We start from the raw sequence: 20,260 nt of genomic DNA, 5'->3' as shown, positions 1-20,260 counted from the left end.
CACAAATGACAGTAAAACGACATCGGTATGAGTAATTTTATTGTTTAGCAGCGGTATATTATTTCCACCGTTCCCACAAATAGTTTGATCTTTTAAAACCATATACTACACCAGTAAATTTATCTCATCGTTCCTCTTTTATTTTAAACAAAGGGAATTATGATTTTTTACATAAGCAACAAATTCCGAAATAGAAACACGTCTTTATTTGAACATACTCATTTGCAAACAAATTTTTTCATTTTTAATTTTAGTAAGTTTTAATATTGAAACTTTCTAATTTCAAGAAGGGCATTATGTTTCACAATTTGCCAGCAGCTGCTTCATATAAGCTTCGTGCGAGTTCCATTATCGACCGCGTGCACTTTCTCAATATATTTTATTTGAACGTCATCGCACTTCATTTAAAGTCCCTTCCAGTTTTGCGTATCTTTACTCGAGATTAGGTACCCAAACACCTTACATATGTTAAGTTATGTAAACATATTTCTATGAGCGTTTCAGAGCGCGGCAATCGCTACAAGCCGTTACTTTGATTAGATTGAACTTCCCTCTGTGTGATGCATACGCCGCTATAAAATGGTAGGCTTCCTGTCTCAAGAAAATAAACTCGTTTTATGATAATTTATTATTTTCTATAAACATCCTCAAATAAATTTTTCATTATTTGTCACTCTCTTAAGAATCTTTTAATTTCTTCGATTATGATGACCGCTTCAATTGGATAAATGTTGATACTTATGTAAATCTTTTAATGATGTTAATGACATGTATTCTGCCTTTATAATTCTAAGAGATTGTAAAAGTACTTAGAAAGTATTCTATTATATATAAATACAATTATTAAGAAAGGAGATAGATAGGTATAGAATTTACGTATTTATAAATTATATATAATTCAAGTTGAAAAGAAAATATCACGTGCGATCAAATGGTGAGGCAATATTTACATCAATTGATGATTCAAGCAAATATTTGTTAAATCGCTGGATAAACCTTGGATATCGTATGATTCATTGATCGAGTCGATTAAAGTTGCAAATTAAATGATTGTGCAATAGATATCGTTTAAATCCGAGTAAACTGTCCATCAATCTTCTCATTTTTCTCGTGATTTCTCTGTATCTATCACCTTTGATATGAAGCAGCTAATCCACTTAAAATCATCGATCACCAATCTTTGTATTCTGAAGTATCTGGCATCTGATGAAGCGAGCCTGTGATGTCTATATACGGATGTAAGTGCGGAGGGGAGATGCGCTCTCGCAGAGGCTTTATTCTACCTCTCTCCTCCCTCCTCTCTTTTTCTCTTTCTCTGAGCGTATTTTGATGGAATTTTTAGTAAATAACGTGAGAAGAGAGACCCAAAAGGGACCGATAAAATTTTATATCTAATAAAAAAGAAAATCATAAAATTGGTCGTCCTTTTTTCCTGTCCCTTCGTTTACTTTGGACTTGTATTCCACCACGATCGGTGCAGCAAAAGTCCAAAGAAAGGTACAATAAAATACAAGCAACATAAAAGGTAGACATGAACAGGTAGATAACCCGAAAGGTAGAGAGAGAGAGAGATGTCATTGGAACAGACACGAGAAAGAGAGAAAAGAGCAAAGGGGCGGGTGGAGAGAGGAAAAGAGAGAGGAAAGTTCCTCTCTCTTTCTTCTTCAAAGAACAGGCGAGAGGGATTCGAGACACGAATTCAGGACGGAATCTGTCCGGCAGCGCCGCACCGGTTAGAAGTCGCTGGCCTCTCTCTTTCTCTTGCCGAGAGCGGAGCGCGTTACCGTCGCGGCCGATCCCAAGTTGATCTTCGTGAAGGTGTGGCGGTCAGATAGAGAGCGGGGAATATAGGAGAAGCGAGAGAAAGGGCAGAGAAGATCGGGGAGACGTCAGAGACCTTCGGAACAAGCGTGAGAGGTTGCCATAGGGCCGGGCGTAAAGCCCCTGCGGGGCTTTACAAATCTCTCATCATCGCTTCTTCTCTCCCTCGTTTACTAGCTTCTTTTTTCTTCTTTTTTTGTCTTCTTTCTCGCTCGCGCAGGGATAATGGTATCCTTCATTATCCCCGCGGAATTCAGCATATCGATATGCCCGAAATGAGTTTTGGTGCGTCCTCGGTGTGCAACAGGTCGGCGAGCTGAGCCGAGGGGCCTCGAAGAAGGCCGATTTCGCTTCTTCGCGAATCCGCGAGCAGCGACTGGCGAGGCGAGGGGCCCGCTCTCCTGGTCCCTCGTTCCGTTCCGTTCCGTCCCGTTCCCGCCGTTCAAATCGACGAGCGTTCAGGTTCAGCGTCACTCGGCAGAACGCAACGCGGAGCGGCCTTACGGCCCCATGCCCCGTGGAAAAGTGGTTAGGTTCCCGCAGCTGTCAGACGAGGCCGCGAGTTACAGGTGTGCATATCGTGTTCGTGCACCCACGGTCGTGTGCATGTGACGACTGACGAGTGACGGGAAACGCGCGTGTTTCGTTGCGCAGGACCGAGATATCGCACGCGAATTTCGCGGATTTTCCTTTGGATAGCTGCAAAACGCGAAGCGAAGACCTCCGACATATATATATACAGGCAAGTTACGACCTACGATGGTGTGTTAGTATAGGATCTCAGTATATATACTTCTCTACTGCAGGAAGACTAGGGCTCTCGGTAGAGCCACCAGTTACGATCGATTCCGATGAAATAACTTTTAATGTTTTTAAATATCGTCACGATATGTGTTTCAATTGTTTGCCGCTGTTCTTTTTTAATCGAGATGCTTTTTAAAATTTAAATAACGCCAGCGACTTTTAAAGTGCGTTCTTTTTAAATGTGAAAATCGATTATGTTAACTTTTCGAAAGTGTTTTTTAAAAGAATGTGACCATTCATGCGACGGTACAATCAAGAATTTGAAATTCGGTACGCGCATATATCATCAAGTGGAAAAGAAACGTGCGAAGCTTACTTAAGTTGTGATGGATTATTCATGTAAAAATCAAACAGTAGAGAGGCATATTCGCATAAATACGAATCTAAAAGTATTTCAAACACAGTGTCTGATGTTCATAGTCAATTCTTACATTTGAGATTGTCTTAAGCACAGTTTTAAGGTGTCATAAGCTGATCAGAATAGTATCAACTATCTTAAGACATTTAAGACGATCTTAAAATAAGAACGGATTACGAAACTGCCTAGTGAGTCTCAGTAAAAGTAATTTGCATATTTTCTCACTAATATAAAATACTTGATGGAAAATCGTAAATCAAATAAATAAGAAAATATCAAATGAAATTAAAGATAGATATTGGTATCTAATAATATTTCTACTTAAATTTTAAAATACATCTTTCAGTTATATAAACTGATTGTCAATTACTATCGAACTTGCAACGCAATCGTAAACTAAAATAATAATTTTATCAATTCAAATTTTGAATTGATTTTATAACAATGTGCGCTATTAGCAGTACTAAAAAATTTATTGCGAAAAATTGCGGTTTTATTTAACTTATTATTGTAAAATCGTAAAATTTAGTATTTCACTTTGTGTAGAAATTTAACTAATTGGAATAATAGTAAAGTGAAATATAACAGAATGGTAGAACATCAAACATTGATACTCACTGAGGTCGACGACGTTAGAAATACAAATTTTCCACATTGATCTTTCTTGTCAATCGTGCGATATGTATCAGCAGTCAGCACATTTTCATCTTGCAAAATATTTTTGTTATAAAGCATCAGCGTCGTTAGGGATCAGTGGGAAATGATCCGCCGCGAGATGGATAACGTGGAAACGGGTTTAAGCGTGAAAGTAATTGAGGAAGTGGATGAACCGACAGGCTCGCTCATGCTCCTCGAGCAGCGGACAGATAAAAAAGTCTGGCTTGTGGAAAATTGACATTTTTTCATAATCGAGAGGCATAGGGTATAATTAAAGAAAAATTATGCAGGAAATAGTGTCCATTTCGCGTTCCACGCGATAGTAAGATTATCCGCAATTTCCGTACCTCTGACAAACACTTCCGCGCGTGAGCGTGCACTAACATTCGCATTATCGCAAAATATATCCTCGTTATCCATCATATAAAAGACTTCGTTTCAGCCATTTAACATTACAACACCTCTATCACGATTTTTTAATTTGTTATTGAAATATTTCAAACCGTGATATTAAAAGATCTCGGGTGCGTCGGTTAGACTATTAGCGCTATTTATGTCATTCTATCTTTATCATTAGATGTAAAACAAGAATAAAATGACACGCATGAATAGCATTAACAGCATCTCTTTGAACGCACTCCTCGTTACAGTAATTAAAAACGACGAATTGTCGTAAGACTTAATATTACCTCTTTGTATCGCAAGTTCTATTACACTGAAAAAAAATGTACTAAATTTTAATAAATATTTATTCAAATGATATTTATATATAAATTTTATATATAAATTTTATATTTATATATAAATTATATTTATTCAAATATACTAACTGTGTATTTACTAAATTTAAACATAACATTTATATATATATATATATATATATATATATATATTTGTACAAGAATCATTCACATATTTGAACATCATTTTTTTATCAAGTAAATATTTTTTACTAAGTAATATATGTTTAATATTAAGATTTATTAAATTTTTTTTAGTGTAATGGCATGTACCTTCAAACATTAAATTATCATTACGCTGTAATATATTTATTTTTCTATAGAGCTAAAGTTTATGATCGAAAGCAGAAATATTGCAAGAAAATTATTGTTTATGATCTTGAATTTAAAAAAAAATCAAATAAATCGATGGCACTCATCTGATGAGTCGTTTAAGTGTCGAATACGCCCACTAACGGGCCGTCCATAATCCAACGCATTCACCGTATCAATTCGTTTCCTGGATAACGAGCCGAAGAAGATGAAATGATGAAATCCGTTTGTTTCCGCGAACAGTGAGTGATGGCTCTGCGCCTAAGGGGTAGTAAGGATGTCAAGAAGAGCTTCTATTACGTTTGGTATCTTGGCGCGAGAGAGGCCAAGGGGGTGGACGCGATGCCCGGTGCCATAGCTTACCTGCTGGAACGGGAACGACTTCAAGAACCTTTCAAGGTCACATTGCAGGTGAGTGGTACCATCCTGAAATCCGGTTTCGGTGGCGCGCACCGAAAATATCACGGTGCACGGAAACGAATCAGCGAATCTATGCGTTTAACCGACCGGAACTCGCGTTGATTATACTATCGTAATTTCCTAATTTTCTTTTTCCTTCTTCTTCTTCGTTTTTTACTTTTTCATGCGTGTCCACGCGTATGACAGTGAAAGCAGTCGCCGGAGAACACAAAAATTGCAAAATTACGACCCGTAGCCACAGGTTTGCTCGACGAGTTTTCCCGTCCAGTCGATTGCAGTGAAACGAACGAGTTCTGTCGCAGTTTGACAGCGCTTTTGGTGCATTTTAGGAACGTGGGAATTTTCAATAAGCGCGCGACTGAATGAAGAGAGATGCGTTAACCGCGATGGAATATGCGCGCGTTCGCAATATGTGTTGCGAAGGAGGAAAGAATCATCCGTATAGCACATTTTTAATAATTCTCGTTACAACATCCTTATGTCTGTAATTAAGATTGGTGAAAGGATGCGTGTTCTTTTTAATACATGATCCCCTTTCTGACAATTACAACGCAATGAAATGAAGTTTCCGAAGGCAAATTTTGATTATGTATTTGTAACGTTACGCGTTCGCCGCTCGAGTAAATGTAATAATAAATTCACTGACCCGAATCTTACAGAAACGAGTGCAGTACTAATACGCTACTTTGATGGAGAAAAGAGAAATTAAACACACGATGCCAAAACTGTTTCGCGACCGTTAAACGCGGACACGTGATACGCGCTTCCCGGCGCATATTAAGTGGTGTCTGAAAAAGGATACGCTCGCTCGTTTAGAAATCGCGTTTGCCGCCAGTATGTGATGCAATAAATCTCGCTTCGAGTCGTGGTTTTCGAATCCGGACAGCCCGAGACATGATTTAGCGCTCGTATTAACGGTGTCAAATGAAGCAAACGATTTCTTTGTGATGAATTTTTAACTAGCGTCCTCCTAGTCGTTATAGAGTTCACCAGATGCGCTCGTGCTGTTGAAAGAAGATTATTGCACCTGAACTGCGATAGAAACCTGATGGACAGTTGAGTAACTGACTAGGTTTTATTTCTAATTTGATATTTGTACATTATCGTGAACTTTCGTTAAAGGTTTTTGTTTACTTTGTATGGCTAAAAAGTAAAACAGATATAATAAACAGATATAAAAAAATATTTAATATATAAATATCTATATTTATGTTAGATATTTTTTACAATATATTTTTTATGATATATCAAATGTTATATATTTTTATCTCTCTCTCTCTCTCTCTCTTTCTCTTTATTTTTACTACTGGCTTTTTCCACTTGTCCAAAATGTACACTTACCATACAGAAGACCATGTAGAAATTCACAGCAAGGCACGTACATCGTGTCGAAAAAAGAATGCAATTATGAAACAAGATTCACCTAATCGTTGTGTAAGTTTAATTGTCAGCGCGGCAACGATGCGCGAGGAAAGTCCGTGGAGTATCCGTGGGTGGCAGATATCCATAACCAGTCTCACAATCGTTTCAGTAATTTGAATCGTAGCAATGATCGACAGAACGGTAATTAAGTGTTTTCGCGAAGTGGAACACATTATACGAGAAAGAGAATAATGCGGCACACGCCTTCTTGCATATCTGCTCTCACGTGATTCACTTTAAATACAAGGACGAACGTTTGTGCGGGATGCGAGATGAAGAACAAGGTAATAGCGAGAACGTTAAAACTGTACGATGCGAGAAACTTGGATTATTATGAATTAATTACTAACTAATGCGAACGATATTGGGTCATTTAAAAAGTATCCGCGGTTTTTTCATTCAAAAATTGAACAAAAAACCGCGGATACTTTTTAAATGACCTAATATTATCATCACGTTGAACATTCAAAGAAATAAGGTCTTCCGAGACATCATGTAGGCTTTTTATCATCAATCTATGTTTATTTTATTAAATATGCATTTAAACGCTGCAACCATAATGCGGAACGTATCGCGAAGAATCCTCGCGATTCACGAGGTGCAAACAAAGCCGCGGTTTGCGCAAGGAATCTGCGCGCAATCTTCGCAACCAGCAATGTGAACAACGTACATTTATATTTGATAGGTGAGCAACAAAGGTCTGAAGATTATACAAACTGTTCATCCTGGTGGATCGACGAGGTCGGCAGTCAAACACTTGGTACCGGGTCACGCGGTGCTGGCAGCCGTACAGCGAGAAGACATCGTGGCCGCGACTCTGCTCCTGCCAAATCCAGCGACGAACAATCCCGTGCATGTGCACGCATACAGGTTACTATATCAACTTAATATAACAGACTAACAAGAATTTAATATGTGTGTAATAAATTAGCTGTATAAATTAAAGACTAAACTAAGAGAACTAATTTTTAACACAACATTGTAATATTGATTATAAATATTACAATAAGATTGAATGAAAATAAGACGATTTTCGAGCTAATTAGCTTTGTTCTTTTTCCGTAGTCGGCCAAACACGTTCGAATCGCTCTTTCGTTAATCAGGCAAGAATATAGAACTTTAAGAGCGCATAGAGATCTTTATTAAGAATGCAAATATAAATATGGGAACCTAAGATGCGACCTACCACGCTGTTTATTCATCAAGTCCGTGTCAGGAATTCGCGGTTAAACAGAAACCATTCATCTCCTCGATCTCATTACGCGAGTCACGTTTCATTCTTTAATTAATGACTTTCGTAATTCTAACGGATCGTTAATGATTTTCATAATCTCGCGATGTTCACACGTAGCTCAGTCACGTTATATCGTTGCGGCAAAGCTGCCATGCGAACGAATAAAAGTATTCGAAGCAACCTTGCTATTAAATTGCAAATTATCAGAGTTATTAGTTCAACGATCTCCTTTACAGCGGCACGATAATTAAATTATGTTAAAAGTAATTATTCCAAGTTTAGAAGTGTCAAATGAATTTTATTTTGTGCACGAGATGGGGATAAAAATAAAATTATAAAATGTCGTTCCTTGAGAATCAACACCGATGGTGATTGTAATGACAATCAAAGTTTACCGCGAAAGCGCTCGATCTCTTTGACATGCTCAAATGAAAGTCCCGTTAAAGAACATTTTGCTACATAGAAGAGCTACATCGAACGAAATATTACAACTACACAATAGTGTATTCTGTACTTCGTACCGACGATCTAAATGAGTAGCAGTAGCCGATCATTTTCTTACTGGCAATGCAGATTATCATAAATTTACATCTATTTGTAATAATATGCGCATTCCCGTATTTTTTATAAACAGAGCGACTTAATCTCATACTTTATCGTACGCAGAAGTTTTATACCGTACATTATCTATGCAATCTTATTTTCGTCGCTGCTTTATTGTTTTTATATTTAGTATAGCACACATGCACGCAATGTTACATAAAGGAAGACAGGTAACTTACAATTCTGGGGTATCGCTATAGAGCCGACAGAATGAGATTACATTTATCTCTCATTTTACTCCTTTGTCATTTTGATAAAGGCGAAACTTCATTTATCTTTCGCCTTACTTTTGACCCATTCTAGATGCGATTCGGTCGAGACCGCCGAATTGTTAGGTGGCCAGCTAAAAGCGCTCGCGTCACACACTGACAATTTGGCCAGGGTCACGGCAAGCGAAGGTAGAATCCGCAGCAATCTAGGTAGCGATGGCCGAAGTACCAGAGAATCTGAGTCTTCCGAAGGTAGCGGTGAGCTCAGACACGATCCGGTCCAAACTACGACTATCTATGAATCTTTGGCCGCCGAGTTGCGAGCAAAATTAGGTAAATATTATTTTTTTTTAGCATTGTTACCATGTGTTTATCACGCTGATTATACAAGATTTCGTTATACCGATATTGAAAAGCAAATGGAGAATATTTTGAAGAATACTATGTAAAAGATTAAACAAAAAGACATATTTTATACATATTACATATTTTATTAAATAAATAAAAAAGGAAATATAAACGTAAAATACAATATGAATCATAAGAACGGTTTTTTGGAATGTCTCAGGATTTTGTTCATCTTTCTCATTACGAGTAAAATTTTTGCATTCGTATGAAATGCTGCTCTTGTGGCGATATTGGCTGTTCACAAGAGAACGATAAATGTCCGCGCGCGCGTCATACGTGTCAAGGAAACGTGAATACGAAGAAGATAATCGTGTTTCAGGCAGAGGCAATTCCGGCGACAACGACGTCGGCCCGATATTACTACCGCCGCGTGACTACGACACTGTGCACAGACACCACGGTAACTTAGCCGGCATCGAGTTCAGGCGTTGCCTAAATCAGACTATCGTGGGTGGTAGCACGGCCGTTGATAGGGGTGGCACGAGAAGTGCAGCCAGCAGCGGCATAGGATCTGATAGCGCAGCGACGCCACCACCCTATCAAACGCACCATCCTCTCGGTCAGAGACCGTCTAGACCGTCTAGAGATTCCTCTTCCGGTGAGTGACTTTTATACAGTAAAGGTTTGGTGCAATGATAAGCCAAATATCGTATTATAAATATTATAACAACATAGAATTCTCTTAGATTAGTGAAATACTTTGTTTGAAATATTTTTATCTTGAATAATCGATTGTCAAATATGTTAAGATTCTTTAGATAATTTCTCTTTGATGTTCTTAATAACTCTCTGTTTTATAAATCAATTTGCAATTTTATGTTTACACAAATTCGCGTAAAATCTTTATATCTTAAATTCTGAAGATCTCCGATATTTTTTTAATAACACTGGTTTATAAATTTTTAATAATTTTTTGTGCAAGAAAAAGAAACAACTTTTTCGATATTTTGAGACTCTAAGTTTCTGCCCTCGGAAAAATTTTATCGGTCAAATTTTTAATATAGCATATCAATTTTAAAATGTAGCATATCTTTTCGAATAATTGGGATGCAATACATGATGTGTATAAGGCGAATGTTCTACCAGGATTTGACGATAATTGAGAAACGTTACAAAGATTATTGGACGAAACGTACTAGATTATTACTGAATTTTGATAATTTTAATAATAAATTTAATTTATGACTTTGGAACCGATCCAAAAAATGCTTTCTCTTGTATCTTAAAAATCTGACCTAATAGAAATGGAATTTAAATCCCGCGTCTATAAACAGTCTTTATATGCTCTTGCACAAAACCTTGTAACTAGTAATTACTTGATAATTAAAATTTCGTATTAATATTAAGAAGCATGTGCATGAAATTAGGCGTTAGCAAGTAGGTCGTTGCAATATCTGAGAGATATTTTCGCGACTCAATCGTTGCGTCAAGTTACAATGCAACATCCCATTTCAAGAAAGCCTGCCGAGGAGCGTGCGTAAAATTGGCTGCAAGCGTGACAATTGCATCTAGCGAGTGAGAAACTTGCCATGAATATTATGCTCGCAGTTCATAGAAATTCCTCATCGTTGGCCAATATCTCCGAGAGTATCGTTGCGTAGGTACGTTACATGGCCGTGAAAATAGGTTTTCAGGACGTAAACACACGGGTTTACCTCGAAGCTGCTATTTCGACGCAATTTACCTTCTTATTTGGCATACTTAATGGAAAATTTATACCATGTTGACTCCCGGCAATTAAATTTATTGCAGTCTTGTACACGCACGATAACTGTAGTATCTCGAAAGTTGTGTACAACTTGTTCAATTTATGTTCTAAGACCGATCTGTAAATCGCGTCGTAAAATATCGAAAGTCGACGACACGGAGAGATCGATTGTGGGAGAAGAAGATTGAAGTTACGTAAACGCGCCGTGTACAACACAAGTAGCGCAGAAAAAAAAAACAATTGCGTCGTTACGTAATTTGCGGCTAATTGCAAAATGGAAAGTTTTTAGAATAATCTCGCGATGCTGTTGACTGGACGCATCATTGCGCCGGTTAAACGTTAATGCAAGCCGACGCTGGGCGCCGTACGAAAGTGAAAGTCCTCGCTTCTTCTTTTCGCGATCCGTCTCAGGAAATGATCGAGCATCTAATAATCATTCTTCTCGAAGCGAGGAGAACCATCGAGATCGGGGAAATCAACTTTATGTGCGGCAATAAATGTAGAGAGCGAAGTGATTACTGTCTAAAAAACTTTTGTCAAAAATTGATTGTCGAAAATAGCAGCGTATTTATCGTTGTCATTGTCAAGGATATCGAGACAAACCAATTGGGATTGAGTTTCTTTATCTTTTCGCTGTTATTCTGACTTGAAGAAACAAAAAAAATTAAGCGTATCTCTCAGCAATCTCTACGTCTCCTGCGCATGAAAGCGGAAATGCTTCCAAAGATTCATACCCGACCGGTGACGACAAAAATTTGGGCGCTTTCTACTCGCGGGATGCCCAGCTTGAATCTTATCGACTCTCGTAGAAAACTGGGCAGTGGCGATCCGAGCGACCTCGTAACCCAGTTTGCTGGTATAGCTACGAAAAATTGCTTCTCGTTGTCGTCTTTGAGCACTCGTCTACTTTTCCTTCTTTCTTTTCCGGCTGTTTCGCCATCGAGACATCTGTATTGAACACGGAATCGAATCTGGCTGGTTTGCCATTGTGCATGCAATCTTCTTCAATAAAATCATTCACTTTCGCGGTAAAGCTTGAAAACTTCTCATTCACGGGATACACGCATCGTGCGACTATGTTCTTTTTATGTTCTGAACTTAACGTAAGAAAAAAAAAGGAAAAATGAACCGTGTAAAAAGTTTAGATTAAAAGGCTATTAGGCCTTATGTGAAAAAAGTGCACGAAATCATATCTTCATGTAAAGAGCTAAGGATTGTATATTATAATTCGGTGCGTTTATTAGAAAAATGAACAAATATAAAATATTAAAATTTTTTAAATTTTATTTATAATTTAATTTTATAATCGACACTAATAAATTTGCTCACTTTTGTAATTTTCATCAAGTTATGTGATACGCATGAATTAAACTCTTAAACGCAACGAATTTATTTATCGAATTCAAGAAAATTAACCGTAACGCGAAAGAATCCCATGAGAAATCCCATCCGGCCATTTAAGTTTTTTCACCGTCACAATAACCGAAACTTTTGCGGTTAAAAGTATCTATTAAAGTGGATGGATCGATAAGCAGACAACAAATTATAACTATCATCATTTGATGAAAGAAGAGGCATTTAAAGACTCACGATCCGATTGAGAGAAATTTATTTCATTTGTGTACCCTTTAGGATCCAGAGTTTAGAGGAAGAGTATCTTGAAAATGGGAACGCAACGATAGAGAGAAAAATAACGGTGATGTTTAGTATAAATACTTATTTATTGGTACTCGAGCCAGAATCGTGCGCACGTACGAATCCATCCTACTTGCTTTATCTTTTTATCTTTTGTATAAAACAGCGTGCAGTCTGATATGCAGCGGTGCACATTAAGATGCACGCGATGTGCGTATATCAGAACTTCGTCCTCTGGGGCGTACCTACTTCACGAGAAACGTGTTTTTAACGGACGACTGACCCATATAATGTCGTTGAATAAATTTCGAGATGAGGAAGAAGGAGGGAAAAAAAAAAACGACGAATCTGATATCCCCGCCGCACCATGTAGATACCGGTAGATACGCTCGGCTCCGGCGTTAAGCTTGTACACCGAGAGAGATTGTATTGAGCACCTGTTACAGTGGAAGGAATACCGTTAGGACGTCGTCGTGTCAGCGGCAGGTACCATGGCACAACGGGCGTACGTATCTCGACTGGCTCCAGGGCTATGTACGGTCACAAAAATCAGCCGATCGCCGATATTGGCAGCCAGACTTTGTACGAAAGCTGTTCGTCCGCGGTTTCGATAAACCTGTGTGCAGATAAACAAAATTCAAGTATCCCACGCAATTAACGTATGGCTAGCAACATCGATTCCTTCATTATGAACAGTAATTAGCTAACGATGTCAAAATAATAGTCTGAAATCGTGTGCGTCACAGGTACACATTGATTATCCGACTCTTTTAAATTATTAAATGTTGCGTAACTTTGGTGTACAATTTTTTAGCCTCCAATAATCTCTAAATTAAATTACAAATTGATTCCATTGTCACGAACCCTTTTGTGGTTTTACGGTAAACTTTCCTTTTCGAGCGATCCAGCGTGCGTTAAGGCGGGTCGGTCGCTGTGACAATACAAATAATAAAGTGGAAAGAAAATACTGTTTATGTTATTCGATAAAGCGCACTGCTGAGTCTCCCCAGGGGAGATATCGCTGAGATATGTCCGAATCATGTGTTCAATTTCGAAGCTATCGCATGTGCGCGTTGAAGCTACAATACTGACCACCCGCCTGCGAAGATTCATTCATCGTTTAATACAAACAAGATCTCCCCATCCTCGAATCCACAATACGTATTAAAGATTTCGCGGTTTAATCAGTTTCTACATTTATATTAAATATAAATGTAATATTCTGTAATCGAAGCTACACGACTCTGCGTGATTTTTATGCGAAAGAAAAGACAATTTGCTTATTCAATCTTCAACTACATCTTATGAAAACTATACTTTAAGTTTTAACCTACATCTTGCGTTTCGTTCGAATTACAAAATGCAAGTGAATCTCCGTCTTACAGCGATCAATAGATGAAGGTTCAAAGTTTTTTTTACCTACAATTTAGAACTTCGTAGTACCAATCATACAAATTGTCCAAAATTTTTTACTTTAGAATCGAAATGATTGCTGTATTCGGGGACATTGAATAAATCGATGATTATATTTCTAGATCGGATAATCGAGAAGCGCGACACGCAGATACGCATCCTCCTTCCGTCATATTTATATTTCGCACGATTAGAGAGGACGCGACAGATGCTGGACCGCGATAATCAACATCTGATTTTTTTTTCACTGTCCCACCGTGTGAACGGCGCCTCGTTTGCTCCTACCAGAAATCCTTGCGGTTTAAAGCGACGTGACATACTTAACTGCCTTGGCACATCTTACAGTCACGATTCGCCTCTGCATCGCCTTACATGACGTAGCTACGTTTCGCGCAAAACTATTTTAATGCTGTTTAGATCGTGGTCGGAGATTAGATGTCAGCTTATCGCTTCTCAGCGATGCTAATCAATTACGACCTCATCGACGTTTTATTGTGTACGAATTTTTAATATCTTATTATCTACCGTTATACATGCATCTCTAAAGCCGATATTGTAATAAATAAAAACTACACCGTTGGTCAAACGCTTTACAAATCGTATCTATTTGCACGGTGTGATAAATATTATAATTGACTATAAATTATAATTCCAACTCATCGACATGGTCAAAAGAGCCAAAAGCATTTATAAAATTCTCAGAGAGGACACTCTTGATGGATTTCATCCTGCGATTCTTACCTAATACATTCCGCCTCTGTATTTTACTGCAAATCGTTGCGCAAAGGAGTCCTTCTTCGAAGAGGAGAGTTTCCATGCGCATCCGAGAGAAGACGGGAGTCGAGAGCGCCGCTCCGTGTCGTCGTTGTTTACGGCAACGGGTAATGACAGTTATGCTGATGATGATGATGATGATGAGACGTTGCCTTGACGACGACGACGACGACGACGACGACGACGAGGACGACCGGCAGCGCATAAATTCGTGCGTGAATCGACCTCGTGGGAGGCCGTTGTACGTACGGAATAAAGTTCCGCATTCTCGGCCCACAGCCTGAGGCATCTCTCAGCCTCTTCATGTCTTTCGGAGTCTCACATCGGTGTTCTCTCCTCTCCTTCTACGTCCTTTTAGCCCGCTACCGCTCTGTAAATCTTTCTTGACCTCATCGAGATGCCAAATTCCGCGAGAATTACCGCCGGCCAAGATTAAGAGGGCCAATCGGTTGTAGACACTACTTGATTTTCATCCGAGCTTATCGTTTTACAAAACAAAATAAAAGCAAAAGGTGAAAGGCTGTTATTAAACAAAAGTGTCAAAAATGTAACATTTTATTGAGCCTTTTATCAAATATATATAGACAAAGATAAATTATTGGTTTTTATAATTAAGCTTATAATTACTACAAGAACTGCAATAAGTCAAAAATGAAGAATATGTTCAACGAATATAATATAAATGAAGTGAAATTATAAGCAATAACTATAATTATATGTTAATGTGTTAACTATAATTATATGTTAATCATTTGCAGATGACGATTGGGGCGTGCCAAACGAGGACAATGACTATTTACCAGAAGTGGAGACAGCTGCAAGTCTGACATTGCCGCGACTGCCGCGAAGCCCAGAAAGATTATCCAATCAAGCAAATAGGGGAGTTTCACCAAGTTGCAATAGAAATCGACGAGCGGCGGAATTTAGACAGCGATCACCAAGTCCTCAATATCAACCCAGGATGAATCCCGGCGAGGTGACCAGTCCCAGAGAGAGGTTCCAAGATGCTAAGGAAATGTTTAGGGCGATGGAGAGGGAGGCCACTGCCAGGCCTATTCTCTTCAGGCAGAGAGACATCGAGCATCATCCTGTACACAGGTGTGCTTTAACTCTCCGCGAATCAGATGGGGTGTACCTACCCCATACCCCAGCAAGATGAATTTCTATAACTTTTTATAAAGTACTGTGCGTATGTTGCTGGTTTCGTGCAGCTAGAGCGTTGTTACGAATCATATTAAATTATAGTATATTTATGATGAAGTACAGTATGGGGCATGAGATATATTCACATATCATCCATATTGATTTTCCATCTGTTCGCAGAGGGTTAAGAATGAATTTTATACAAACTAAATAATGAAATTTACAAATAAAATCAAAATCGGAAAAATTTATCTTCTACTAATAAGAAATGTATTTCATGATTCTGTTTGTATTTAAATACAAACGAATGTAGTACTCTGTAGTTTGCGAAATGCGTGATTTGATCGTGAGTAAAAGTCGGAATGCAGTATCAGTGTCAAGATTATCAATCCAGAGATATCAGTAAACGCGACATCAACCATCGTTTTTCGTTTTGCACATATATGGTTTTATCCAGCTTTCCACGCTCGAACGGGTTTCAAGTATCAAACATTTTCACTAAACGCGTTCTCACAAGAGAGAGATTTGTAAAGATATAAATCTTGATATGTTCGTGAAAATGTTTGTAGAAATTGCAATTAGAGAGAGTAGAGCGTATCCTGTATGTTCACATTCTTAAATTTTTTGTAGAAAATGTCTCTTGGATTTGAATGTGATTTTATAGAAAGAAAAATTTTCCATGGAATATATATGTAGTTATTAATTGTAATTCGGGAATAGTTATCTAGAGTGTTTTTTTTATATTCCAGCAAAAAATGTGAATTGCTGTCAAATAATTTTTCAATACATTCGTAGTTTTTTAATAACTATTCTTTTAAATATGAACTTTTAAATATGCAATTTCATCTTTTGCAGGTAAATAAAATATTATTATAATTAAAATTTTTATTTTTTTAGAAATACTAAGAAATAATAAGCTATTTAACGTGTTTTTATATATTTCACTTAATATTTGTTTAGTTTCAATTTACTTTTTTCAGAAAATTGTGATTAAATCTACATCCATAATATTTTCAAATACTAATAAATTAGAAAATAATCAACATATAATATATTGTTAGAAATAGTATATTGTTAGTAATAGATTTTAATTAAAGTAAAAAAATAATTCAGGTAATTGTTTAGATAAAAATTAGGTGACTAACTCTCAGATTGAATGAACGTATACTAAATTCAGAATGAACGTATACTAAATTAATGTTTTGAACTAGAATCACGTTCAGATTTTGTGTATTAATTTTTTATTATTATTCATTGTCAATTGATTTGTTGAATGTAAAAATTTATTAATATTATTATTTAATAGAGTCCAGTCGGCTAGACAGGTTCACGAGGATCGATCCGGCCGTCAATATCCTGCAAGCTTAAACTCTATGTCCTCGCATGAACATGCAATCAGACGAAATCAACCGGACGTGCTTGATCGTGAAAATGCCATATCTTACAAGGGTAGACCACGACCCAGGACTCATCATTATGCAATTGAACGACCATCCGAACCAGAGATTTCGAGACCGCGACCAAGGAGCTTCTACGAGAATTTGTCGATCGGCAGAGATTTTAGAGATCAGAGGACTCTCGTAGATCAGAGAGATGTAAGAGTGACGTTTTTAAATTGCATTTAGCACTAAATCTAATGTAAGCACTAAACATAATAAAAGTAAGTTTAAAAATTATAACGACTTTTATATCTTTTTATTAAACAGATGCGAGAATTTCGAGAACGTGCACAGCACCCACGAGAATTACGCGACAAGTTGCGAACGAGAAGCACGACCTATCAGGAATTGTCGGAGCATGAAAGATATCCTGGACTCGATCGTGAAAGTGCCAGACCGCCGTTGGAAATGATCCCAACATCCGGTAGATATCGTCACAGCTACGCCGAGCCGCCGAGATTGGGCCTGGCTGCGCTTCATCCCTATTAATGCGCTAGCCCGTTTTAATTGGTGAATTATTTAATGAATTAACCGACATATCGCGCTATCATTATTTTTGCATTATTATGCACTGAGCCTTGACCGTTCAGTATGTTCATGGTTAATGGCCTTTATCCCGCCTCTGGAATAACATGAGGAAGGAGAAAGGAGAGAGAACTGCGATATGGATATTTTTATTTTTTTGACTTTGGAATGTTAACAAGGAAGAGTTTTCGATTAATATTAATATAATTCTTTACTATCGATTGCATAAAATACTAAATTGTATTATATAATGAATCGTTTAATGCAATGTAATTAGCAAAATTGTTTATACAATAATTGTTACAAATAAAAAGTGAAATAATTTGAATGTATGTTTCAACCTTTGAACGTCACACACTACAAGACGTTACATACTTGATTTGATATAGCATATCTAATCCAATTCGATTGTTTATAACTTTCATAATAATGAACATATTATAAACAGTTTTCTTTTTAATTAAAATGTCAGACATTAAGGAACATAACGGTACAAAGCAAATATGTATGTATCTTTATTAATAAAAAAAAGTATAAGCAATGAAAAAAGTATTAGAAAAACATTGGAAAAAAATTTATGCCATTCCGAAAGGCGTTTAAGAGTTAAAATTAATTGCAGATTGTGACTTTGATGATTTGCTCACGTATCGTACCACTGAACAGTCAATGCCGATTGAAGTTTGTATATGTATGTAACGAAAGTAAAAGAAGCTTGTATATGTATTACATTTTCGATGAATTCAATTCCGTTTCATATTGTTGTTATCGAATATGAACGCAGGATTTTATTGATAAGATCATCCTGATCAAAAGAATGAATTCTAATACGATCCCGTGTATTACGTACCATATTGTTATGCCACACTAACAATATAATAATAATAGTAATAATACAGTAATACTGATAATAACTGTATCAATAATAATTGTAACAACAATTTGTGGTATTATTTATTTCTTCCTTTGATCTATGGAAATCGTCGAACATACGAGAGAAATTAAAAACTATAATAGTTACATAAATCTAAAAACAAATTTATTCAGCGAATACTTATTTTACATTTTTGGATATATTGTTACACAATTTTATTTATATATAATAATTGAAATGTGCAAAATATTGATCAAAAACTTTACATAAAAATTATTTCATAAAAATTTGTCTTCTTTACTAATAGAAAGTTGCCAGTAAGTCAATCTTTGACATAAAAACATATTTTCTTATTAAATAAGGTGTACATTAAGAATTATAAAAATATAATAGATTTTGCTTTATATAAAAAAAATTAATTGAACATTTCTCTTATTAATGTATAGTATTATGTAACATAAGTGTCTATCCCGAGTTAAAATAATATGTTTCTATTTCTAGTTATATGATGAGAATTCTAGAAAATAGCGCGTGTAACACACCATGAATCTTCGTTTAATTCATTTCGCAATCATCCTCGTAGCAACATCGGGATCTTATGTAAGGAAGACATTCTATTGTAATAAAACGAATCCTACGGTGGCACTCACATGCATACGAGATATAGAAGTGAAAAAATCGGACACAAGCATGGCGCATCAGCATTGATCTTTCCAATTTCCAAGAAGATGTCTCCAAATTATGTTATTATATATTTCATCAAACCCTACATTCCAAATGCAACGGGCGTTCCACATTTACAGCAATGATATAAAACGTACGCGAAAAAAATACATATCTGCGCACCAAGATTCTATAATTTAGAAAATTTATTAAATGTTAAACGTTCCAAAGAATTAAATGTTACCTATCCAACAAATAGCAGCTTAGTGTCTATAATAAATGTGTTATGTAATAAATGTATTATTGTGATAAAAAAAATTATGAATATTTGACTCGATTGAACTTATTGTAAATTGATTAAAGTAATAAATTGATTTCGTAATTGCAAAGTAGATAGAAGTAGCATACATATTGTTTTGATATTTTCAAAATTCTTTATAATGAAAAAAAAGTTTGCTTTACCGGCAAAAACATAATACTTTTCTCTCTGATAGTGCGATATACACATTGTGCATATTTAAAAATTTAAATGCAAATAACTAAGTAACAGCTAGAGATATTCGCGTATCAACTTTCGCATTAAGAGGAGAAATTGCTCAAATGCAATATAAAGTGATTTCGCACAGAAATCGATACATATCGCGGTTTACGGAGAAAAGTACAAGCGGCTAAGTGTATTATAATTTCGAGAAAGTCTTTTCGCTCATTACAACAAGACATTACAACATCGAACATATTTCGATATTCGCGATTTATTCATATCTCTCGTTTTCACTCGTATCCTCTTTCATTCATTATTGTTTAATCTATGTAGAAAACGTGTGACATCGCTCCGCGAGAATGCTCTTATTGCGATGTTTCGTAAACCATAATCTCTAAACCTGGACTATAATTTCGCAGAGGTAAAGTCGAGATTATAAGACGCATAAAATTGTCACTGTCTGTCTTTTTCCCGCTGCCTGATGAGATTCGTAATGACGCGGAACATTGTTACATCCTCTAACAGATCGTTATATCGGGTGACCGTTATTAAAAACGGTACCGACCATGTCGTTGTCTTGTAACGTAATTCACACGCCGCCTAATGTAATTCAGAAATTT

At 36.6% G+C, this 20,260-nt stretch overlaps 1 protein-coding gene across 2 annotated transcripts; it reads left to right on the top strand.

The window, feature by feature from the left end:
- Window positions 1–1,607: 1,607 nt before the first annotated feature.
- On the top strand, window positions 1,608–18,563 carry LOC105145482 (uncharacterized). 2 transcript variants are annotated; one of them, XM_011055030.2, is made up of 8 exons: window positions 1,608–2,563; window positions 4,936–5,103; window positions 7,220–7,404; window positions 8,675–8,913; window positions 9,308–9,586; window positions 15,277–15,616; window positions 16,968–17,256; window positions 17,368–18,563. In XM_011055030.2, the coding sequence occupies exons 2-8, from the start codon at window positions 4,942–4,944 to the stop codon at window positions 17,587–17,589; spliced, it is 1,716 nt and encodes a 571-aa protein (XP_011053332.2). In that variant the 5' UTR covers window positions 1,608–2,563; window positions 4,936–4,941; the 3' UTR covers window positions 17,590–18,563. The 2 variants fall into 2 exon arrangements, with proteins under 2 accessions (XP_011053332.2, XP_087261443.1); XM_087405317.1 differs by lacking the exon at window positions 1,608–2,563 and having other exon boundaries at window positions 4,920–5,103.
- The last annotated feature ends 1,697 nt before the right edge of the window (window positions 18,564–20,260 follow it).

The sequence above is a fragment of the Acromyrmex echinatior genome, chromosome 4 (assembly GCF_024713525.1).
Source record: "Acromyrmex echinatior isolate Ae372 chromosome 4, ASM2471352v2, whole genome shotgun sequence".
NCBI lineage: Eukaryota > Metazoa > Arthropoda > Insecta > Hymenoptera > Formicidae > Acromyrmex > Acromyrmex echinatior.
This window is presented reverse-complemented; position numbering and strand designations above follow the sequence as displayed.

Excerpts from the sequence above, each read along its gene's own strand:
- LOC105145482 (XM_011055030.2), top strand. The coding sequence starts at position 4,942 with ATGGCTCTGCGCCTAAGGGGTAGTAAGGATGTCAAGAAGAGCTTCTAT. Across the intron at positions 8,914-9,307 it reads CGAGTTGCGAGCAAAATTAG|GCAGAGGCAATTCCGGCGAC; the intron begins GTAAATATTATT and ends ATCGTGTTTCAG. Across the intron at positions 15,617-16,967 it reads GAGCATCATCCTGTACACAG|AGTCCAGTCGGCTAGACAGG; the intron begins GTGTGCTTTAAC and ends ATTATTTAATAG.